This window comes from Eptesicus fuscus, chromosome 9 (genome assembly GCF_027574615.1).
Source record: "Eptesicus fuscus isolate TK198812 chromosome 9, DD_ASM_mEF_20220401, whole genome shotgun sequence".
In the NCBI taxonomy this organism is placed as follows: Eukaryota; Metazoa; Chordata; class Mammalia; order Chiroptera; family Vespertilionidae; genus Eptesicus; species Eptesicus fuscus.
The window spans coordinates 34,094,416-34,119,570 of record NC_072481.1 but is presented as its reverse complement, the minus strand read 5'-3'; the positions used below and the strand labels follow the sequence as shown (position 1 = coordinate 34,119,570).

General features: G+C 36.2%; 1 protein-coding gene and 1 pseudogene across 1 annotated transcript; one reads left to right on the top strand and one right to left on the bottom strand.

Annotated features, from left to right (window-relative positions):
* Positions 1–646: 646 nt before the first annotated feature.
* On the bottom strand, positions 647–1,433 carry LOC103284208 (60S ribosomal protein L7a-like; annotated as a pseudogene).
* Positions 1,434–1,918: 485 nt separating this feature from the next.
* C9H1orf185 (chromosome 9 C1orf185 homolog) lies at positions 1,919–24,289 on the top strand. The gene is made up of 5 exons (XM_028142567.2): positions 1,919–1,937; positions 6,471–6,576; positions 11,659–11,794; positions 22,013–22,049; positions 23,681–24,289. The coding sequence occupies exons 1-5, from the start codon at positions 1,922–1,924 to the stop codon at positions 23,974–23,976; spliced, it is 591 nt and encodes a 196-aa protein (XP_027998368.2). The 5' UTR covers positions 1,919–1,921; the 3' UTR covers positions 23,977–24,289.
* Positions 24,290–25,155: the final 866 nt, after the last annotated feature.

The window sequence follows — 25,155 nt, the reverse complement described above, 5'->3', positions numbered from 1 at the left end:
CATGATATATTATCCTTTTAATATAATGTTGTATTTATTTGCTAAAATATTGTTTAGAATTTTTGCATCTATGTTCATGATGCATAACATAGATGCATTTTGCATTTATGTTCAATTTATAATTTCTTCTCTTTCTCTCTCTTGCTCTGGCTCTTGTTCTTGTTTGGTTTTGGTATCAAGGTAAAGCTGGTCTCATAGAATGAATTGAAAGTGTTCTCTTGTATTTAAATTTTTGGAGGTATTTGTGTAGAATTAGTACTATTTTAATACTAATTTTTATTTAATGCTAATTGTTAAACGTTTAGTAGAATTTACCAGTGAAGCCACCTGGACATAGAGTTTTTTTTTTGTAGGTAGAATTTTAACTACAATTTCAATTCCTTTCATCGATATGTGTCTATTTATGTTATCTATTTCTTCTTGAATAAGCTTGGAAATTTATGTCTTTTGAGGAATTTTTCCATTTCATGTAAGTTGTTAAATTTATTAGTATAAAATTGTTCATAAAAATTGCCTTGCTATTCTTTTACTATTTGTAGAATCTGTAATAATGTCGCCTCTCTAATTTCTGATATTTGTAATTGTGCCCATTTTTTTTTTAAGGAGAATTTTCATTACTTTTATGAGAAAACTCAATAGTGTATACTTAGTCCAGGTTGGTGGCCAGTTCTTGAGCCTTTGCCTTTTACAGCTTGGCAATTTGAACAACCGACTTTGGACACAGGATGTTGCCTAGCAGATCTCATCATATCTGTCATTGTAATTGGTCCAGTTAGCTTCCACCAGCTTAGCAAGAGCAGCTTTGTCTTCCAAGTTAATCTGTGTGAAGGTGATGGTGGAGCAGGTCTTCCTGTGGACTGGACACTCCAGCCTGGCCTTCCCCTGGATAATGCAGTAGGGAAATCCCGTCTTACAGCACAGAGCAGACAGGAAGACAAGCAGCTCGATGGGATCCACATCATGTGCAGTCACTACCTGCTCCATCTTCTTATTCTTTACTAAGGTAGTGACAGTGTTAACCCCTACTAGAACAGGTGGTCTCTTGGGGGGATATTTCCTTTGCCAGCAGCTTTTTCCTCAGCCCAGGCCAACAATCTCTGCTACTTCTCTTGCTTTGTCACTTGTCTGTACTTGTGGGCCAGATTAAGCAGTTAAGTAGCTGTTTGGCAGACCAAGGCCTGGGAGAACTGGTTAATCACAGGAGGAGCTTTCAGACGCTTATGTGGCAGAGAATAGCCCTTTGCCCCCGCAGCCAAATGTAGCAGGGCCATTTGACAAAGCAAGCGAGGTCCCCTTTGGACTGGATGTCTTGTTCAATGCCAAAATTCTTGGGCCTTTTCTCAAACAGAATTTACCGCCTTTTTGGCTTTCTGCTTCACGACAGTAGGGGCCAGTGCCACCTTCTACCCCTTAGGCTTCTTTCCTTTTGGCATCTTGGGCAGTGGGAGGAGAGACCCTTTTTCTTTTTATTGATCAGTCTAGAGCTAAAAGATTTCAATTTTGTAGATCTCAAAGAACGACCTTTTGGTTTTATTGATTTTCTCTATTGTTTTTGTTTTCTATTTCACTTTGGTTTTTAGGTGTGTGTTTTTTTCTTCTGTTTATTTTGGGCTTAATTTGCTCTATTTATTCTAGTTTTTAAGATTATTCACACATTTTTTTCTAATATTGCAGTTTTTTGGTATAGATATTTTCCCCCCTGATTACTGCTTTGGTGACATCCCATAAATTTTGGTGAGTTGTGTTTTCATTTTATTTGGGTTGAGTGTCAATTAGATTCATGATGACATGGCTTCCAAAGTTCCCTTCAGATCATCTCCATCCCAGTTAAGCCTAAAAGAGAAAGAACATGGAGAAAGGTGCTTAGGAGCTTTTTATGACATCACTTCTACTCAAATTCCATTGGTTAGAACTCAGTCACATGGCTTCACCTAATGGTATGGGAAGCTGGGACATGTAGTCTACCTTTTTGCCTGGGAAGAAGAGGAAAATGTATTTGGACAAACAGCCAACAATCTCTTTCTATTTTCTGGAAGAGCTTGTATAAGATAAGAAATACTTGAATCATGGGTATACAGTAGAAATTATAAAGTTATTGGGGCCTGCATTTTTCTTTGGGGGAAATTTGTAACTGCTGATTCAATTTAATGGATACATGTTCGTTTAGGTTTTCTCTTACTTCTTGAGTCACTTTTTGTAAGTCATTTTTTAGGTATATATAATAATTTAGTATAAGTTTTAAGATATTAGCATAAATTTTCTTATTTTAATCTCTGCTATAACTATGTCCATTCTTCATTTTTAATATTGTTTACTTATGCCTCCTTTTAATTTGGTTCATCTTAGTGGAGATTTGTCATTTTATTAGTCTTGACCAAAAATCTTAATTTGCATTTCATTAATTTCTGTTCTTTAATTCCTTCCTCTACATCATTTGGGCTTATTTTGCTTGCTAGTCCTTTTCAACTTATAATTTGAATGGCAAGCTCATTACTTTTCAGATTTCTTTTCTAATATATGTATTTAGGGTCATACATTTCCCTTGGATTTGGCTCCAGCATTGTTGCTGCAAGTATTTATACAGAGTGCTTTCATTATTAATTAGTTCTATGCATTTCCATTGATTTCTTCTTTAATTCATGAGTTATTTACATGTGATTATAAATATTCACAAGTATGGAAGCTACAAATCTTTTATAAGAAAACATACAAGAAAATCTTCATGATCTAGGTTAGGCAAAGAGTTCTCAGATAGGACCCCACAGTACAATCCATAGAAGAAAAAAGTTGATAAATTGGACGTGAACAAAATTTAAAAGTTTTGCTCTGTGAAAGACACTGTTAAGAGAATTGGAAATACAAGCCACAGACTGGGAGAAAATATCTCCAAATCATATATCTGACCAAGGACTTGTATCCAGAATATAGGAAGAATTCTAAAAAATTAGCAAAGATTTAAACACATACTTCAGTGAAGAAGCTATACAGATAGTAAATAAGCACATGCCAAGATGCTCAACCTCATTATTCACTAAGGAAATGAAAATAATTAAAACCACAATGAAATGCCACTGCACATGTATTAGAATGGCTGAAATAAAACTGACACTATGAAGTGGTGGTGATGATACAGAGAAAAGAAACTGGAACTATTATTTATTGCTGGTGGGAAAGCAGGACAGGACAGCCACTCTGGAAAGCAGTTTGGACAGTTTCTCATAAATTTAAATACATCCTTGTACTTGCTACCTGACACTACTGAAATAAAAACTCATATTTAAACCAACACCTAATGAAAGTATATAGTAGCTCTATTCCTAACAACCCAAAACTGGAAACAACCAAACTTCTCTTTGCTGGAGAATAAACAAACTGTGGTACAACTATAAATTTGAATGCTACTCAGCAATAAAAAGATACGAACTATTGATACATGCAATGACATGGATGAATCTTAACTGCATCATGCTAAGTGAAAAAGAGCCAGACTCAAAAGGCCACATGTTGTATGATACCATTTATATGAAATTCTGGAAAGGCAAAAGTATAAGGTTGGAAAATAATCAGTGGTTGACAGCAGTGAGTGCTTGGCCACTTAAAGGCAGTGCGAGGAAATTTTCAGGGGGTGATGGAAGTGTTCTGTAAGTTGATTGTGGTGGTGATTGAAGACTCTGCATTTGTTAAAACTTACAAAACTGCAAACACATACAAATTTACTGTTTGGGAATTTAAATTTTTTAAAAGTAAAAATCTTAGATTGTATCTCTGAACATTGCTTCTCTGCTACTTCTCTATTATCTCTTTTGGAACCCATATTAGCTTTATGTTTGTTGCATACTCTTAATATTTTCCAAGTATTATAATTTATTTACCATATTTTTATTTCTGTATACAATTAAACAAATTTCTTCGTACTATTTTTATTTCATTAATTGTATTCAAGGAAGAGTTTACTCCATCTTAACATTTTTGAATTTTTTATTTCCAAGATTCCTCCTTAGTCCATTTTTGGTCTTTTATTGGTGGCTCAGGAATCCCTTCTCTAAAAGATTTTGGTAATATCTTCATTCACTGTGCCAGAGGGTGGTTTAGTCTTGTCTCAATGATTTTCTTTGCTTCTTTTAGCTAATTCCTGCTTCCAGATCTCACTCAGTGCCTAGCATACCTGTGGTTTTAGCCTCCACTTATTTCTCTGTTGCTTTTCTTCTTTTGTCCATAGATATCCTTATCTTATATTTGAGTACAACTATATCTTGAAATTTTTTAAAATATTGGTTTTATCTATCTTGCTTTTATCATTTAATACTATCTGACATTTTATACCACTATGTCAGTAATTCTCAACTGGGAACAATTTTGCCTACTCCTTGGAGTACATTTGTTAATGTCTGGAGACATCTTTGGTACAATACACCAGGACCATCCCTACAACAAATTATCTTGTTCACAAGATGAGTAGTATTGAGTTTAAGAAACCCTGCACTAAAAAAAAACAAAACAAAAAACAAACAACAAAAAAAAACACTTCTGCACTAAATAATTAAAGGATACTTTATTTTATTTTATAATATCACTAGAGGCCCGATGCGCAAAATTCATGCAAGGGGCTTGGCCCTTGCAGCCCCAGCTTCGCCTGGAAGGTTGTTTGGCTGTCCGGTCTAATTAGCATATTACGCTTTTATTACTATAGATCATTTAATTGACTTCCTAATATGGGGCATTTAGAGGGCTTTTTTTATGAGTATCATTTTGATAAATAGCCTTATATAACTTTCTTGGTACCATTAATTCTCAAATATAGACATATATGAGCCCCAGGGAACTAAGATTTCTGAAGCTGGAAATTAAGGAAAAAACTAAGATTCTTGGAAGCTGGAAATTACATAGGAAGCAATTAAAATATGGGAGCAAAGTCTTTATCATGTCATATCCCTAGTAGAACTTATAATATGCTTACACATAAAGATCTTCTGTTAGTTTTATACTTTTGAACCCTTTTATTCTCAAATAATACATTTCTAGGTTGTTTTAAGGCCCTTCAAGTTCTATACAGCCTTCTCTGAAAGCTTTCTACAGCTCTCTTTTTGCTTAACCTTTCGCACTCAGATGTCGAGTGTGACTCGACACGGTTAACATTGGTAGCAGCTCGTATGTCAAATTGTATTGAATGTATCAATAATTTGAAATATAAAAAAATCCAAATAAATAATTTTGTATGAAAAGAAACTCCAGTTTTTTATTCTACTGCTGCACTTTGTAAAATCTGGGGTATTTAAAAGATTAAATCCCGAGTAGAATAAAGGAATCAAGAAAAAAAGCAAGCGAGTGCAAAGGGTTAAGTAGCAGATTTCAGAATCTTAATGAATACTTGACCAATCTGACTATAATTACCTTTTCTTTATTCCTATTTCTTTTGAATATCGTATTTTCCAGCGTATAAGACGACTGGGCGTATAGAAGATTTTCCTGGGTTAAAAAGTTGTCTTATACGCCGGAAAATACAGTACATACTAGTATTAAGATTATTGGTATTAAGATAATTTTAAAAAAACAACAACCAGAAAACAGAGAACTGGTTTTAATTTTCTGTCTAACCTTAATCAGTGACTTCTCTTACCTAGGCTTCAATTAGAATATATATATATATATATATATATATATATATATATATATATATATATATATATATAATTGATTTCAGAGAAGAAGGGAGAGGGAGAGAGAGATAGAAACATCAATGATGAGAGAGAATCATTGATCGGCTGCCTCCTGCATGTCCCCGACTGGGGATCAAGCCCACAACCCAGGAATATGCCCTTGACCAGAGTTGAATCCGGACTCTTCAGTCCGCAGGCTGATGCTCTATCCACTGAGCCAAACCAGCTGGGACTACCTGGGCTTCAATTTTAATGAAGGAGTTATACCTATAAGTCCTAAAAGCTTTTTCAATTATAAACTTTTGATATGCTATTATTTTATATTGCTTTTATTTAGGGTTGGCTATGATATTTTACTGTTCTTGAGATAAAGTATGGATAAAATGTTTAAAAATTCCTAAGATCTTCATAAATTCCTTATACTTATTCTTTATTATCCTCATCTAACTTTTTGTTGTGATTAATAATCAAAATCTTTAAATGAAGTATCTTATTTTGGAAGACTGCAAAGAATGACACCAGAAAAATAAAAATTCTCAGCTGGACTGGGAAGGGAGAAAACTAGATCAGAAACAAATAAAATCAAGGTCTCCAATCCTGGCAGGGTCAGAGTTAAGCACATGGGGCCCTAATCAGCATGATTAGGATCTTAAAATTTATGAGAATTGCACAGGAGCAGAATTCAGGTCTCCCAACTTCCTAGTTGATGTCTTAACACTACACTATATAGTATCATTTGAAATATATTATTTAATTTTACCTAGAGATTGAAGATACATGCATGAAATATTCTTTTATAATTTATTTGTATAGGTTTTTCTAATCACTTAACCTATTTTCTGGCTGCTTCTGCTGTTGCTTTTGGAATTGGTTTCTTTGCTTTGGCATCAGCTTTGTGGTTCCTGATTTGCAAACGAAGGTAAGATTTATGGGAATATTTTACTTCTTTTTCTTTTACAAATTCAATGAAAGAGTTTTTCAAATGGTATTAAGTTTAAATAACAAAGATAGTGTTGGTTCTGTAATTTGAGATTTGGTTATAGACCCTTTGATTGGGAGGGAAAGCTTTACGTGTTTAAAGTAGCCTGAGAGAGTAGTTTCAGTAGTATAATTGTCCAAATAGTATAATAGCAATCTTCATGCATTAACCCTTTGCACTCGCTTGCTTTTTTCTCGATTGCTTTATTTTAATGCTAACCGTGTCGAGTCACACTCGACATCCGAGTGCAAAAGGTTTTAAAATTTTAAGAAATAATGAGATATATTGTATTTTCTAGAAGACATATGTTTGAATTATATTTTAAGGCCAGAAATTTAAAATTGTTTTCACTACTAATAGAGGTTAAAAACATAACTGACAGGAAGACTCCCTTTCTTCAGAAGATACTTAAGAAAAGATCTATAGTCTTTTCCCAGACACAGAAAAAAAAAAAGATACTTGACTCCTCAGTTCCTTTTAAGCTAAAATTTTGTGTTTTCTTCTTTTATTGAATTTATTGGGTGACATTGGTTAATAAAATGATATAGGTTTCAAGTGTACAATTCTATAATACATCATCTGTATATTGTATTCTGTGTTCACCACCTCAAGTCAAGTCTCCTTCCATCACCATTTTATGCCCCCTTTACCCTCTTCTACCTCTCCCTACCCTGCTGTCTCTCTGGTAATCACCACTGTTGTCTGGGTCTATGAGCTGTTTGTGGGTTTTTTGTTGTTTGGTTGGTTGGTTGGTTTTGTTTAATCCCTCCAACTTTTTCACCCAACCTCCCAACCCCTTCCCCTCTGACAGGTGTCAGTCTGTTCTCTGTATCTATGAGTCTGTTTCTATTTTGTTTGTTAGTTTATATAAGTGAGATCGTACGGTGCTTGTCTTTCTCTGACTGGCTTATTTCACTTAGCATAATACTCTCCAGGTCCATCCATGCTTTCGCAAAGGATAAGATTTCCTTTTTTTAACGACTGAGTAGTATTCCATTATGTAAATGTGCCATACCTTTTTTATTCACTCATCTACTAATGAGCTCTTAGGCTGTTTCCAAATCTTGGCTATTTTAAATAATGCTGCACTGAGCATAGGGGTACATTTTTTTTTTTCAAATTAGTGTTTCAGGTTCTTTGGGTATATTCCCAGAAGAATTGCTGGGTCATAAGGCAGTTCCATTTTTAATTTTTGGGGGGGGGGGTAACTCTATACTGCTTTTCAACCTTTTTCATCTCATTGTACACATGAAGTAATTACTAAAATTCTGTGGCACACCAAGAAATGTATTTTTTTGCCAATCTGACAAAAAAAATAGGTATAATTTTGATTCATTCACACTAGACAGCTATTGCGTTGGCTGTTGTCATTTTTTTTTTTTTTTTTGACAGTATAAGGGAAAATAGGTCAGGGCTCCTGACTGAATAGTCAGCTATCAGCATGTTTTAAAAATTCTTGCAGCACACCAGTGTGATGCAGCATACTGGTTGAAAATAGCTGGACTAGTCAACAATAAAAAATTTAAATTGAAAAAAGAAAAGAAAATCGCTGGGCTAGAATATTGAGGTTTCATTTTACTGTTTGTGCTATCAGGATTTAAGCAGGAGAATAACACATTATCATCATAATAATAGCTAACATTGAGTGTTTACTACATACTAAGCATGTATGTGCTTTATATGTTATCTCATTTAGACTTCATAATACTATTCGCATATTAAAGGTAATAATGTCACCTATAGATGAATTAAACACTTCTTAAACTTTGAGATATAATTCACATACAAAAAAGTGCATAGATTTTAAATGTATTATGATGAATTTCAACAAACACATTCCCATGTAACCACAATCCCAGTCAAGATATAGAACTTCTCCATCACCCTGTAAAGTTCCCTCAGGCTCCTTTCCAGGTATTACTCCCTCCTTCTACCCAGAGACAATCGTTATTGTAATTTTTATCATCATAGATTAATTTTGCCTATTCTTGAATTTCATGTAAATGGAATCATATGGACTTTATGCCTGCTTTTTTCACTTAACATATTTTTGAGGTTTATTTATGTTGCTGAATTTTATCTGCAGTTCATTCTTTTTATTGATGACTAGTATACCATTGTATGAATACATCTGAGTTTGTTTATTTATCCTTCTGTCAATGGACATTTGGGTCATTTCGAGTTTTTAGCTGTTAGGAATAAGGCTGCTGTGAACATTCTTGTGTAAATATTTTTGTACATGTGCTTTCACTTCTGTTGGGTAAATACCTGAATGGATCATATGATTAACATTATAGGGACCTACCAGTTTTTCAAAGTTGGTGTACACTCCAACTGTCAATGTATGTAAGTTCTGATTTATGTTTTTAAAAGATTTTTCTTGCCTGTGAAGCCTGAATTTTAATGGAGCGAGGGTGAAAGCAGAGAGACAAGTTAGGAGGCTTTGCATAGTCCAGGTGAGAGATGATAGTGTCTTGACTAATATGGAAGTAGAGGAGATGGGGAGAAGGAGTTGGATTTGGAGTATGTTTTGCAGGTTAAGTTAGAGGGCTTGATGAATTACATGAGGTAAGGAAAAATAAGTGAAATGGCCCAATTAATGCTAACACCTAGGTACTGTGAGCAACTGAGTATTTTGTTCATGCCATTTACTGGATAAGGAGATGATTAGAGGAGAGAGTAAGCTGAGGGAGTGGTTTTAAACTAGGAGTTGTATTTTTGGATGTACTTTTGAAAGCCTATTAGGCATCCAAGTGGAAATTTTAAATAGACAGTTGGATTTGACATATATTAATTTCATGAGAGAAGTCAGGACTGAAGATTTAGGCTCTCTAAAGGCATAGAACTGGATGAGACTAACCAAGGTGTGATTGGGGTGTGTGTGTGTGTGTGTGTGTGTGTGTGTGTGTGTGTGTGTGTGTTTTAATTGATTTGAGAGAGATGGGGGAAGAAGGGTTGGGGAGAAAGAGAGAGATCTATCCATTTCTACTGCCACTACCTTATCCAAATGTTATCCCCCACATAGACTCCTGCAGTAGGAGTTATAAGTGACCCCCTACTTTCACCATCACCCTTGTTTAATCTTTCCTCCATACTTAAGGCAGACATTGTCCAAATAAAAGTGACCCCACCCTTGTACCCCATCCCCACTATATTATAAAGGATTTACCATAACTTTTAGGATAAAGACAAAAACGACATGACTTTTACATCCCTACCTGGTCTTCCCAGGCATATTCCCCAAATTTATCTTCCATTTTCTCTCTTGCTTTCTGTGCTTCTACTACAATGTTCTAATCTGGCCACTAGGACTTTGGACTTGATATTCTCTCTGACTAGAATATTCTTACTCCCACATCTCTCCTCCTGCACCACACTGTCTAAAAATTACTCTCTTTTCTTCACATGTTCAATTCAACTACCCCTTCCTCAGAAAGCCTTCCCTGACCTCTCTAACCCCAGGTAGCTTTCCTTGATAACACTTTCCATACTTGCAATTTTTTTTTATTTTCTTGTGATTATTTTATTGTCTGTCTTCCTTACTAGTGTTTCAGTTCCATGAGAGCACTGACAGTTCTATGAGTGTAGTAACTGTTTATTTTCCTTTGCCACTATATATATATACAACTCCCATCACAATGCCTGACACTTAGTACTCAATAACTATTAAGTGAATTGAATTCAATGACTGAATAAACCCTAATTGTTAATACCGCATTAAGTAACATATATACAGTAGACTCTAGAATTAATTTGGAAATTCTCTAGAATCTCTGAAAGAAGAAATGGCAATTAACATTATTATTTAAATCATTATGTTTAGAATGACTGTTAGAAACCACATTCCCTTATGCATAACTGTCTTTGATCATCTGGGGTTTTATTTGCTGCCTTATTATTTTAAACCCTGTCTCAAAATTGTGGTTGTATGGATAAAGAGCACAGGTACTCTTCTTTTGTAAGTCATTAGTTTCAATTTAGTTTCCTTCCATTTACTTTTGTCAGAGACATTATTCAATATAAAATTGACCATTGAGTTTTATTTCACTTAATTTCCTTTGTCATTAAAGGCAAACTTATGAAAAGACTAATTAACATTAAAATCAATCAATTAGCAGAGACCAGTTTGGCTCAGTGGATAGAGCGTCAGCCTGCGGACTGAAAGGTCCCAGGTTCGATTCCGGTCAAGGGCAAGTACCTTGGTTGCGGGCACATCCCCAGTGGGGGGCATGCGGGAGGCAGCTGGTCGATGTTTCCCTCTCATCGATGTTTCTGGCTCTCTATCTCTCTCCCTTCCTCTCTGTAAAAAATCAATAATATATATTTTTTTAAAAATCAATCAAGTATCTCACAACCAGGAAGAAGAATATAAAAAAACTCATGGTTACATATGATTTCACTCATATATGGAAACTAAAGAACAAAATAAACAAAATAGAAGCAGACTCCTAGATATAGAGAACAGATTGACAGTTGACAGAGGGGAGGGGATTTGGGGACTGGATGAAAAAGGTGAAGGGATTAATACAAATTGGTAGTTACAGAATAGTCACAGAGACATAAATTACAGCATAGGGAATATAAACAATAATATCTTAATAACTGTGTATGGAGCAGGTGGGTACTTAAAATATTGGGGGGGGGGGAGGCACCCTGTAAAGTACATGGTTTTCTAACCACTATACTGCACATCTGCGACCAATACAGAATAACATAATAATATTGAATGTAAACTGTAATTGAAAAATTTTTTTAAATTCAGAAAAACTCATGGTTGATCTTCAAACTATAAATATTAACCCTACATAAGAAGGAGTTTAACCTACATTCTAAGAATAAAATAGTTATAGTGAAATCAGTAACATATCAGAAGGGAATATATAAATTGATTTTTGCTTTTAAAAAATATTTAGTAATATATTTATTCTGAATTTTAAACACTTAAAATTGGAAACAAAATAATTTTAACTGGTTTATAATAGAATTCATTTTAAATAACAGTCTCTATAAAATATTTTTCAGAGAAATACTTCAAAATTCCCAATTTAAAGCAACTGATGAGAGATGCAGCCAAAGGCCATCAGAGGTGGAGAGTAAAGCTCATTCTCAGTGTGTTTTTATTTCTCGAAATTTTCATACTGGAATATTCCAATTACAGGTAGAGTGCAATGTTTTCAAATAATTTTTTTGATACCATGTCATTAGCATTGTTGTCTTTCAGTTTTGAAAGAGTATCTACAGTTATTTTTCAGTCTGAGGAACAATAACATGAGCTAAATTTAAATACTCAAACTAGTTGGTGTTTACATTATAGGACACTGAAAAACTAAATGAAAATGTCTCCTTGCATAGCTGTTTCCCTATATCTCTATATTGTGATTGTTACAGGGTGAAGATAAACGTCTAAGAAAAACAAAGCAAAATTGCCAGGCCTATCAGAGGAAAGAGATTTGGAGATAAGAGGATACTCAGATAACCAGATAATCTAACAGAACCAACTAATTAAAATTAAGGATTTGTTAAGCCTTCATTATATTAGAAGCTCTGCACCCCCACCCCCCACTACATTGAGGATAGTAAGATGAATTCTACATTTAAGGTGCTAGCTAGTTAGTACAAGTGTGAAAGGCAGATACATAATTAACTTTTTTTAATGTAAATGTCAAAAAAGTGTGACGTAAAACAAGGGAAAGTAGAAACTTAAAACTGTGATGTAGATAAACAAAACAAATACTTTAGAGGTTTTATAACATTAATAGTAAAATAGCAACAAAATGATAAGATGTCAAAGTTTCATTATACATCTTGAATATTGAACTCAAGTTGAACTTAATGTTTATTCATTTGTTCAACAAACATTTTTTGAGTGCCTTAAATATGGCAACACTGGTTATGGCACTTAGTCTACATAAACAAATGAGACATGAGTCCAGACCTAGATGATCCCAAAGTTAGTAGAGATGAAAAACATATAAAGGAAAAATTAGAGCATAATGTGATAAGAGCCACAAAATTGAAGAAATGCAGACAAGGGAGCATAAAATAAGAAAGCCTTCACAGGGAAGACATTTAGCTGGGTTTGAAGTGAATAGAAGTTTTCCAAGAGGAAAGAAAACGAAGGGCAATATGTTCAAAGGCTTGTAGCTATGTAAGGCAGTATGTTCAGGAAAATTGTGTAACATTTGGAGCCTGGGATTTATAGAAGGCCGTGGCGGAAAAAGATCCTGGAGAAGGCCTTGTGAGGAGCCTTATTTGCAGTTTATGGATTTTGGAGTTTACCACATGTTCTACAGATCCACTATAGGCATTATGGGATTATGGTCAAGAGCATAGATTGAAGAGGTTAGAATCATTGCTCTATGACTACTAGCTGTGTAGTTTTAGGCAAATTACTTAACTTTTCTGTGTCTCAATTTCCTCACCTGCAAAATGAGGATGATTTCATCTCCATAGAATTGTTATGGGAATTAAATGAATTAATATATAAAAAGCGCTCAGAATAGTCCCTGGCCACATAGTGAGCACCATACAAGTATACTGTTATTATTATGGAAGGGGTTTAAGCAGGCAGGTTTAATGATGAAATTAATTCTAAAGTTATTAAAGAAAGCTCTGAATTTCAAATGAAGGATAGTTTGAAATAGAGATAGCATTGCAGAGAAAAAACTGTTTCTATGTTATGTTGAAATAAAGTTTTAAAAAGCAAAAAAAAATTGTTTCTATGTATGTATTTAATATTAATTGAATTTACTGACACTCATATGCTAGGAATTTTGCTAGGTATTGATATAATGGTGTCTTCAGATCTAATGGTGGATACATACAAAAAGACAATTAAAAAATGTCATGAGTGCTATAATGAAAGAAGTACGTATATAGAGGTACTAAATTTTTATTAGGTTGTTTATTGTTCATTCAGCAAATATATAATAAGTGCTTATATGCCAGGCACTGTTCTAGGCAACTAGAAATTTAGTAGTGAACAGGAGAGACAAGAGTCCCTGCTCTCAAGAGATTTATAGTCTAGTGGGAGAGAGAAGTCATGTATAAGGAAACACAAATTTAGGGCTCTGGATAGTCAGTGAAAGGAACCTAATTCAGAATGAAAGATATAATAAAACATAGTATAGATAGTGTTGTCCTCTGCCACAATCAGTTTCAGTATATAAAAGACTCTTTCCCATATAGTCACTCATTTTCTCATCTCAGTTTCTGCCTGTGTGTTGGCCTCTTTCTCTCCTACAACAACAGACAAGCAGGAGGACAAAATTATTATTTTGTTGTTGTTAATCCTCACCCAAGGATATTTTCTCCATTTATTTTTTAGAGAGTGGAAGGAAGGGGGAGAGACAGAGAGAAACATCGATGTGAAGAAGACACATCAATTGGTTGCCTCCTGCATGAGTTCCGACCAGAGCCAGGGATCGAGCCTGCAATGGAGGTATATGCCCTTGACTGGAATCGAACCCAGGACCCTTCAGTCTGAGGGCCGATGCTCCAATCACTGAGCCAAATTGGCTAGGGTGAAAATTATTTTTTAAATGTGGCTTAATTAATATAGAACTACAGCTTGGTTTCTAAAAGAGCTCTTATTATGAAATACAACATACATACTAAGGAATATACACAGTTTAAAGAAAATAAGTAAAATTTTTATATCCACCATCTAGACTAAGAAATAGAACATTACCAGTATCTTTGATGTGTCCGGAGTCTTTACCTCTTACATCCCACACTCCCACCCTTCACTGAAGGACCCACTATTCTACAATTGCAATTAACTATGTCCTTGCCTTTCTTTACAGTTTTACCAAGAACATTATAGATTCTTGAGCAATATATTATTAAATTTTATATGTTTTGGAGCTCCCTTTTTGTGCAATATTACTCATTCAAGTTGGCGCATATACCTATAGTTCATTATTTTTATTGTTATATGGCATTCCATTTTATAAATATATCAAATTTTATGTTATGGATATTTCGTTTGTTTTTACTTGCTTTTAAGGAAATGTCTATGGGGAATATATCTAAGAGTAGAATTGCTGATTTATGGGGTATGTGCATGTTCAATATTACTAGATAATTACAAATTGTGTTCCAAAGTAGCTGTATCAATATGCATTACAGGCATGAATAAGTGATAGGATTACTCCACATCTTCAAAAAAAATTGATATTTTTAGGCTCCTAAATTTTTGACAATCTGATGATTGTGTAATAGCATCTCAATACAGCCTTTATTTTTCAAGCAGTTTTAGGTTCAGAGCAAAATTGAGCAGAAAGTACAGAGTTCCCTGATACCCCTTCCCCCACATCCTCACCCACTATCAACATCCAGCATTTGTTACAATTAATGTACTTGTGCGGACATATCTTTATCACCCAAAGTCCATAGTTTACATCAGAATTCATCCTTGGTGTTACACACTCTATGGGTTTTGGGAAAAGCATATATATAGTCAAAAGAATATATATAGTAGGAGAGAGAGAGAATGGGAGAAGGGAAGTGAGGGGGAGAGAGCCATCCACCATTAGCGTATCATATAGGATAGTTTCATTGCCCTAAAAATCCTGTTGTTCTTTGCCTGTTCATTCCTCCCTTGCCTCTAACCCCTGGCAAACACTGATCATTTTACTGTTTCCGTAGTTTTGCCTTATTCAGAATGTCATGTAGATGGAATCATACAGTGTATCCCTTTTAGATTGGCTTCTTTCACTTAGTAATATGCATTTAAGGTTTTCCCTGACTTTCCGAGGATTGATAGCACATTGCTTTTTAGCACTGAATAATATTCCATTGTATAAGAAATGTCTTTGTATATAATTCTATGTCATTTTATCATATGTATAGATTTATATAACAAATTTTTAAAATACTTGATTTACAAATATTTTCTCTCATTCAGTGACTTGTGTTTTCATCCTCTTTACAGGGAATTTTGCAAAGCATAAGTTTTTAATTTGGAAAGTCCAACTTATTCATTTTTTTCCTCTTTGGATTATGCTTTTAGTGTCATGTCCAACAAGGATTTGCTTCTGTGTTCTCTTCTAAAAGTTTTCTAGTTTTAGTTTGTTTTCTATATAGCAGCTTTGTTGAGATATAATTTACATACCATACAATTTGCCTTGTTTCAAGTGTATAATTCAGTGGTTTTAGATATTCACAGAGTTGTAGAGCTATCTTCACAATCAATTTAGAACACTTTCATCACCTCAAAAAGAAATTCCATATCTTTAGCAATCACTGTCCCCAACTGTCCTAGGCCTAGACAACCATTAATGTATTTTCTGTATCTATAGATTTGCTTGTTCTGGACATTTCTTATAGATAGAAGCATACAATAGATAGTTTTTTGTATCTGACTCTTTCATTTTGCATAATTTTTTTCAAGGTTCATTCATGTTATTGCATATATCAATGCATCATTCTTTTTCATAGCTGAATAATATTTCTTTTTTATAAGCTTTTATTGAATAACTAGAGGCCCGGTGCACGAAATTCGTGCACAGGGTTGTGTCCCTCAGCCCAGCCTGCACCCTCTCCAATCTGGGACCCCAGGATCAGGCCTAAACGGGCAGTCGGACATACCTCTCACAATCCAGGACTGCTGGCTCCCAATTGCTTGCCTGCCTGCCTTCCTGATTGCCCCTAACTGCTTCTGCCTGCCAGCCTGATCACCACCTAACCACTCCCCTGCCAGTATGATTGATGCCTAACTGCTCCCCTGACAGCCTGATTGCCCCTAACTGCCCTCCCCTGCAGGCCTGGTCACCCCTAACTGCCCTCCCCTGCAGGCCTGGTCACCACTAACTGCCCTCCCCTACAGGCCTGATCACCCCCAACTGCCCTCCCTTGCAGGCCTGGTGCTTCCCAACTGCTCTCCCCTGCTGGCCATCTTGTGGCAGCCATCTTGTGTCCACATGGGGGCAACCATCTCTCATCTTGTGTGTTGGAGTGATGGTCAATTTGCATATTGCTCTTTTATTAGATAGGATAGAGGCCTGGTGCATGGGTGGGGGCCAGCTCGTTTGCCCTGAAGGGTGTCCTGGATCAGGTTGGGGGTTCCCTTGGGGCATGGGGCAGCCTGGGCGAGAGGCCTGTGGTGGTTTGCAGGCCACCCACCCCCCCCCCGGTGACCCAAGCAGAGGCCCTGGCATCTGGAATTTATTTATCTTCTATAATTGAAACTTTGTAGCCTTCAGCAGAGGCCAGGGCAGGCCAGGAACTTGGCTTCCTCCATTGCCAGGGAAACCCAAGCCTCCTGCTCGCTCTGTGGCCACAGCCATTTTTGTTGGGATTTATTTATCTTCTATAATTGAAACTTTGTAGCCTTGAGCAAAGGCCAGGGTGGCCCTAGCCAGTTTGGCTCAGTGGATAGAGCGTCGGCCTGGGGACTCAAGGGTCTCAGGTTCGATTCCGGTCAAGGGCATGTACCTTGGTTGCGGGCACATACCCAGTAGGGAGTGTGCAGGAGGCAACTGATCGATGTTTCTAACTCTCTATCCCTCTCCCTTCCTCTCTGTAAAAAATCAATAAAATATATTAAAAAAAAAACAAAAAATGAAGGCCAGGGTGGGCGGAAAGCTTGGCTTCCTCCATCTCTGGGGAAACCCAAGCCTCCTGCTCGCTCCGTGGCCACAGCCATCTTGGTTGTGTTAATTTGCATACTCGCTCCTGATTGGCTGGTGGGCGTGGCTTGTGGGTGTAGCAGAGGTGCGGTCAATTTGCATATTACTTTTTTATTAGCTAGGTCATTTCATTTTATAGATATACCACATTTTGTTTATCCATTTATCAGCTGAAGAACATTTGGGTTGTTTATACTTTTTGACTACCTATATATATAAAAGCCTAAGCGATGGTTCAACCATTCGACCAGTCACTATGACACGCACTGACCACCAAGGGGCAGATGCTTAATGCAGGAGCTGCCGAGATGCAGTGACTTGGCAGTGGCAGTTCTTGGGTGACACACCCTGAAACCAGAGAGGAGGGAGCCTGATTCCTTGAAGGGCCATGTGTGATTCCACCTTCAGCCATGGGTTATGTTGTTGCTGGGGCACTCTCAGCCCTGAATCTGGTTTACTGCACACTTGTGTTCGTGTTCCACACCTTGTACGACAGCAACTTTGCAGAGTGCCCTCTCACACTCCGGGACCCCTCGGCAGATGTCAGAGAGCCATTTTTGGCCTAATATCTGCAGGCCAGGCTGAGGGACCCCACTCACTCTGCAGACACTGGGGAGGGACTGTGGGAGGTTGGCTCCAGGGCATGTCCGGCCCATCTTGCCCAGTCCCACCCCACTGGCCACCTTCTAATTAATTTCCTTTCAATGTGCACAAATCCATGCACCAGGTCACTAGAATAAGATAGGAGGTTTAGATTAAAGTTACTTTTGGGGGCTACTAATGTCTAATTGTTCCAGTAATGTTTATTGAAAAAGCTTTTGCAACTTTTGTCAAAAATCTGTTGGGCTATATGTGTAGGTCTATTTCTGGATTTTCTATCTGCACCATTGATCTATATGTTTAGCACTACCAATACCATACTCTAGCTGTATAGTGGATCATAAAATTGAGTAGCATGTTTCCTCTAATTTAATTCTTTTTCAACATTGTTGTAGCTTTCCTTGTTCTTTTTGCCTGTCACATAAATTTTAAGATAAACTTATCTCTACCTACAAAAAATCTTGTTGAGATTGGAATGGAAATTACATTTGGTTTATAGATTAGTTTTTAGTGAACTGCTGATTTTACTACAATTGTTTATATTTACCTGTGTTCTGTGTTTTTTTGCAGATTTTCTTCATACACAGTCATGTTATCTGCAAAACACATCAGCTTTACTTTTTTTCCACTCTCTATGCTTTTATTTTATTTTCTCATCTTATCCCATTGGGTAGGACCACCAATATAAATATGAATAGAAGTGTTGAGAGCAGATATTCTTTTTATATTTCTAATCTTAAAATACATTTAGCTCTTCACCATTAAGTAGGAGGTTAGCTATGGGATTTTTAGAGATGAATATTGTCAAGTTAAGGAAATTCCTTTCTATTCTTAGTTTACTGAAAGGCTTTTATTTTATTTTTTAATCAATGAGTAGTTCTGAATTTTGCCAAATGCTTTTTCTGCATCTTTTGAAATTGTTCACATAGGTTTTCTCTTTTATTTTGTTAATGTGGATTACATTGAATTTCAAATGTTAAACCAACCTGTATTCAAAGAAAAAAACCTCATTGGATTTGATTTACTAATATATTTTAAATAATTTTTGCATCTATGTTTACAAGGGATATTATTCTGTAATTTTCTTATCTTGTAATATCTTTGTTCAACATTAATATCAATTATTCACAAAATGAATGAAAAGTGTTTCCATTTAATCTCTGTTGTTTATTGGCATACAATTTTTAATAGCATCCTCTTATTCTTCTAATATCTGTAGAATCTTTAGTGATGGCACTCTTTATTTCTGATTATAGTATTTCTAGGGAGTTTTCAATTTTATTATTATTAGACTTTTCTTTTTTTCTAATATAAGCATTTACTAGTAATATTCACATTCCCTCCAAGCATTGCTTTTGCTTCCCACAAATTTTTATTTTTGTTTTAATCATTATTCAGTTCAAAATATTTTAAAAGTTCTTTTCTTCATCTTTCATAATAATGACATTTTTGAAGAATACAGGCCAGTTATTTTATAGATCATAGACTGTTCCTCAATTTGGCTTTTCCTTGTGATCAAATTCAGTTTATCACATCTAGAGGCATAGAGTGTTCATCTGCTCTTCACTAGTAATTTTAGTTAATCACAAAGATGATGTCTGTTCTTCCCAACAACATATTATTCCTATTTTTATCCTAGCAATTGATAAACAATTTGTGGTGTCACTTTGAAACCATGTAAATACACTTCTTTTCATCAAACTCTACTTATTAGCTATAGAAATTATTCTTGCCTCAGCTAGTCTTTACAAAACTATAGCAAAGTGATGATCTTTTCACTTCTACTATCTGCTTATCATTTGGCTTCTACTGTGAAGAAGATGCTCTCTTTCTTATTTATTTATTATCAGTATAGACTCATGGATTTCTATATATCAGCAGATCAAAATCCATTACTATCATTATTTTGATGCTCAAATTTTCCCAAATTTAACCAGTGGGCACCCTTTCAAGATTGTTCCTCTCTTTTTGATATGTCCCCATATTTTTGGAGTCCTTACTTCTAATACCATAGCATCATTTTTAATAGTTGAAAGAATTTCTATTGTATTAATATCTATGCAACAAAATACATTTAACTATTTCCTTAGAATTTTAAGTTGCAGGTCTTAAAAATACTAAATAATGTTGTGATTAGTATATTACTAATAATATTTACACAAATCCAAAATTATTTATTTGGCATAATTAATTTCTAGAAGTAGATTTGTTAAATTGCCCTCTGGAGAAATTCTACCTATTTATATGTAACAAATATAAGAATGCCCATTTTATCATTACCTTAGTTTGGGTAGAATTTTAATCAGTCCAGGGTTTTACTCTGGGTTCCCAGACCAGCAATATCAGTATTACCTGGGAGCCTGTTAGAAATGCAGGATCTAATGAGTCAGAATATGCATTTTAACAAGCTGCTCAGATAATACAGTGGCACATTGATGTGTGAGAAGCAATGTTCTAAAATAATTTATATACGAGTCACAAATTGAATTGGTCCTAAATTTAGGCAATGTAAGATCAGCAGCCTATACTGGCATTTATATTAACAAAAGGTGAAAGTGGCAAAGAAGTAAAGTTGGTTATTGAAAAAGTGCTAGAGGCCCAGTGCATGAAATTCGTGCAGGGGTAGGGTCCCTAGGCCTGGCTGGTGATCAGGGCTGATCAGGTTCCCTGCCTCCCTGCCTCCTCTCCTCCTCCTTCCCTTGCTCCCTCAGTGCCCCACCACTGCCACTGGTCACCCACCATGTTCCATGCCACCCCCTGGTGGTCAGCGCACATCATAGTGAGCGAGCGAACTCCTAGTCTCCCGGTCGAACTCCTGAGGGGACACTTTGCATATTAGCTATACACACACACACACACACACACACACACACACACACACACTAGAGGCCAAGTGCATGAAAATTCATGCACTGGAGGGGAGGGTCCTTCAGCCCGGCCTGCCCCCTCTCACGGTCCAGGAGCCCTCAGGGGCGGGAGGCGACCTGGCGATCAGGGGAAGGTGACGCCCACATCACACCTCTGCTGCTGCCACTGCCGACAGCACAATCCTTGGCCAGCCCTGGTTACCTGAGCTTCGGGAGGCCCTGGGCGGCTGAGCAGCTGCTATCCGAGGCTTGCCTGGGCCTCGGGCCGGCCCTGGGTAGCTGGAGGGCTGAGGGGACTAGGGGACTCTGGAGGCAGGCGCGCGGGGCAGGCCCGGCCATGCCTCACACCTGCCGCCCCGCTGGGGCTGAGGGGACTGGGCGCCACCATCTTGTGGCTGTGGGCGCCGCCATCTTTGAGGGCATGGCCGTTAGTTAGCATATTCCCTCTTTATTAGATAGGGAATATATATATATATATGTATATCCTAAGCAAGCCCATTGTGGGAGGTGGGACACAGGACAATGCAGATCAGCACAAACCCTGCTTCCCCAGAACACAAAAGACAATTTCTCTCTCCAGCCTCAACTTCATCTGCTTCATCCCAAACACCGTGGGCACTAGCATTGTTTTTCTAGTGGTCGAAGGATAACCCGAATCAGAAACAGTTGCGGTGTATGTTACAGTGCATATTCCCAGAGAACATATTTCAGTAGGGTCTGATATTATACCCAAGAATCATCATTTTAAAAAGCACACCAGATGATTTTGATGTCCTGAAGTTTGAGAACTACTACAACATCACACTTAGCACAACACATCTGGAATGTATTGTTTCATCAAATGTTTTATTTGCTTCACAAGAATAGTTGCATTTTTATAAAAGCCTTCAGCCAGAATTCACTTTGTTGTTGTTATTATTAGTTAATGAAATGAGTAAGTCTAGGAATTCTAATTACTTTGTTAGCTCTCTCTAGTTCTAACCAAGTGACTCCAAGTGAGGATGGAGAGAAGTAATTCTGCTTAACTCTATTTCACCCTTTGAATCCCTATCCTGAAGACTGCCTTCATGAACCAGTCCACATTCTTTTCAGATGAACCTCAACACTTTTTCTTTTCTGTCAATAAATTTTGGTGAAATAAATTCTTATCATGGAAGAAAACATTATTCCATCAAAAATTTGTTAGAATATATTATTATTAAGTATGTAAGTCAAATATATCAAAGAAATTATTCTAAAACAATTCAGTTTTTAAATACAAATAACTTTTTTATATAGGAGGAGCAAAGAAAAAAGGAAACAGCACATATAAAAGGTACTTGTTCTCAACAATTTATTAGAAGAAATTGTAATTAACATAGAGCAATTCACATCTTAAAAAATCAAGAGGCTATCCTAAATGTTATGTAAGTATTTTTAAAAACTATAAAAATTCAAGGAAAACCTTAATTTATTACTATGTGAATGGGCATATATCTTTTAGAAAACAAAACTTGCAATGTTATATCTTAAATTAAAATGTGAAATTTTAATTTTTGTTTCTTATTTATACCAAAAGGTACCATAGTCATTGCCATGTAGTAATGCCAGAGAGTCAAAAGACCTGAGTGTTTTATAACCCTTTAAGTAGTATATATTATGTGTAGTACCTCAAAACATCATCCTCCTACATAATTTTAGAAATACTAAGTGTAAAATGTAACAAGGTATTTAAAATAGCTTTAAAATTATTACACATTAATATCAAAAGTTAATATGTAAAATATAGTAAAAGATGTTTTAGGACAGTGGTCGGCAAACTCATTAGTCAACAGAGCCAAATATCAACAGTACAACGATTGAAGTTTCTTTTGAGAGCAAAAACCAACTTCTGCGCATGGGCCACGAAGTTTCAATCGCACTGTATGTTTCAGTCGCACAGATATTTTGTGGAAGAGCCACACTCAAGGAGCCAAAGAGCCGCATGTGGCTCGAGAGCCACAGTTTGCCGACCACTGTTTTAGGATATTGTATACATGTGATCTTTTCTAAAACAACATTTTTTAATACCAACTTTCAGCATAACTAATATAATAGGAGAAGCATGAGATTAGAGTAACAAAAATCTAGATTGAAGTCCATTTTGCATCTGATCTGTGGTGAGTCGTTTGTCTAATTCTCAGTCTTCTCTTGTAAAATGGTGCAAGTAATAACTATCGTAAAGGGTTACTGAGAGGATAAATGAAATATGGAAATCTATCGAACTGCTTTGTAATTGTAAGACACTATAGGAATATTAGTTGTTACTTTTATTGGTTTAAAGCCAACTCATAGGCCCTTTCCATTGCGGACCAAACATTTTGTAATCTGCCTATTCAAGGAGGCATGTATTTTTTTTTTTTTAAATAAGGCAATATTTAGCTATAAATAGTTAAGAAACTATGTCTTTTCTAATTTTAAGGGATATTCCAGAACTGATATATCTACCCTGTTTAGAATCTTCTTCTGTTTATAGATTGACTTTATTTAGAATAGACTTTTCTCCTCTTGGTTATCATAAAAATATTGCTAATTCCTAATTACATATTAAACATTGTACATACGAAGATAGCAACTCAGAATTTTCACTATATCATCATCCTGTCCATTATAACCCTAAAAAGATTATTTTTTTAATCCTCACCTGAAGATATGTTTATTGAGTTTAGTGAGGGTAAGGAAGAGAGAGAGAAAGATTGATCAGTTGCCTCCCAAATGGGCCCCAACGGGGATGGAACCCACAACCTAGGTATGTGCCCTGACTGGGAATCAAACCTGCAACCTTTCGGTGTACAGGGCGATGCTCCTACCCACTAAGCCACACCAACCAGGGCAATATTCTAATTTTTAACAGAAACATTATCCTTATAATTAAGATTTGGCTCATGAATATGTAATATTCATAGTAAATCTAATTTTCTTTCACAGCAAGTAAAGATCACTCAAAAGATGAATACTGCCTTGCAACAAAAAAGGTCATTTATGACCCTACAGAGACTAGCTCAACAGCAAATAGCAGCAATGCATCCTTAAGCTTATCGACGTTACCATCTGATTCTTATTACAGCGAAACTATAGAAGCAGCTGAGGACTGGTATTCTGATGATTCTCTAGTGGACAGGAGCTCTGCAATCTCTTTTCTCAAGGAACCTCTAATAGAAAAAGGATTTCCATACCCGTCAACCATTCCATTAGAAGAATGTACTGAATATGACACTTTATGATGATAAGAAATATGACAGCATTAAGGAAATATTTTCAGGAAGAAATACGGAGGTTGAAATATAAAACCTTCAACATAATATTGAAAGACTTTCCTTTTGAAACTTTGTATACACTAAAATCAGTAGAGTTAAAACTGAATCACTAGCTTCTGAGTCTTAACATGCCCATGCTAATATTGCTTTTCTTTTTCTTTACCATAGAGTGGTCTTATTTCCCTTGCCGATTCTGATTCCTAAGAACAAAATTACAGGAAGAACTAGAGAGATATCATGAATATTAAGCTTAACTCCTTGTATCTCATCAAAGGACATAATAAATAGTACAAAATAATGCAAGTGCATTTCATAATACAGGAGGAATACTTTAAGAAATCTTCAGGTCAGATATTTTTAAATTGATTTTTAGAGAGAGGAAGGGTGAGGGGGAGAGAGAGAGAGAGAGAGAGAGAGAGAGAGATATCAACCATCTGCCTCCTGCATGTCCCCCACCAGGGATTGAGCCTTCAACATGGGCATGAGCCCTGACCAGGCATACAACTGGCAAGCTTCGGTGCCCAGGATGAAGCCAACCAACTGACCCACACTGGTCAGGACAATATATATATGAACTATATTTTTATTTATTTCAGAGAAGAAGGGTGAGAGAGATATAGAAACATCAGTGATGAAAGAGACTCATGCCCTGCACTGGGGATCAAGCCTGCAACCTGGGCATGTGCCCTGACCAGGAATTGAACTGTGACCTCCTGGTTCATAGGTCAACACTCAACCACTGAGTCACACCGCGGTATATTTTTTTAATAAAACATTCACAGCATTTCATTATAATTTTTACATTTTCAATTTAATTTCAATGCAGTGGTGCTGGGTGGAATATCTCCCTCCCTTTTCCAGATTTTAAATACCTAAACCATCTACCATTCAAATATTAATATGTCATGATGCTGGCAAGCAATATAATTTTGCTCCTTTAAGGGAAACTGGAACAATCTGAAGAATCTATAAAATAATTTTCTTTTCCCTGTCCTGTGTCTGTTTCTGAGTGGCTCCTCACCCCTCACCCCACTATGATGAAAATGGGGGCAGTGCCCGACCAGCGTGGTTCAGTGGTTGAGCATGGACCTATGACACAGGAGATCACGGTTTGATTCTGGTCAGGGCACATGCCCGGGTTGTGGG

Coding starts and splice junctions, on each gene's coding strand:
- C9H1orf185 (XM_028142567.2), top strand. Junction 11,795..22,012: donor CTGGAATATTCCAATTACAG/GTAGAGTGCAAT, acceptor TTTTTTATATAG/GAGGAGCAAAGAAAAAAGGA. Junction 22,050..23,680: donor GGAAACAGCACATATAAAAG/GTACTTGTTCTC, acceptor TTTCTTTCACAG/CAAGTAAAGATCACTCAAAA.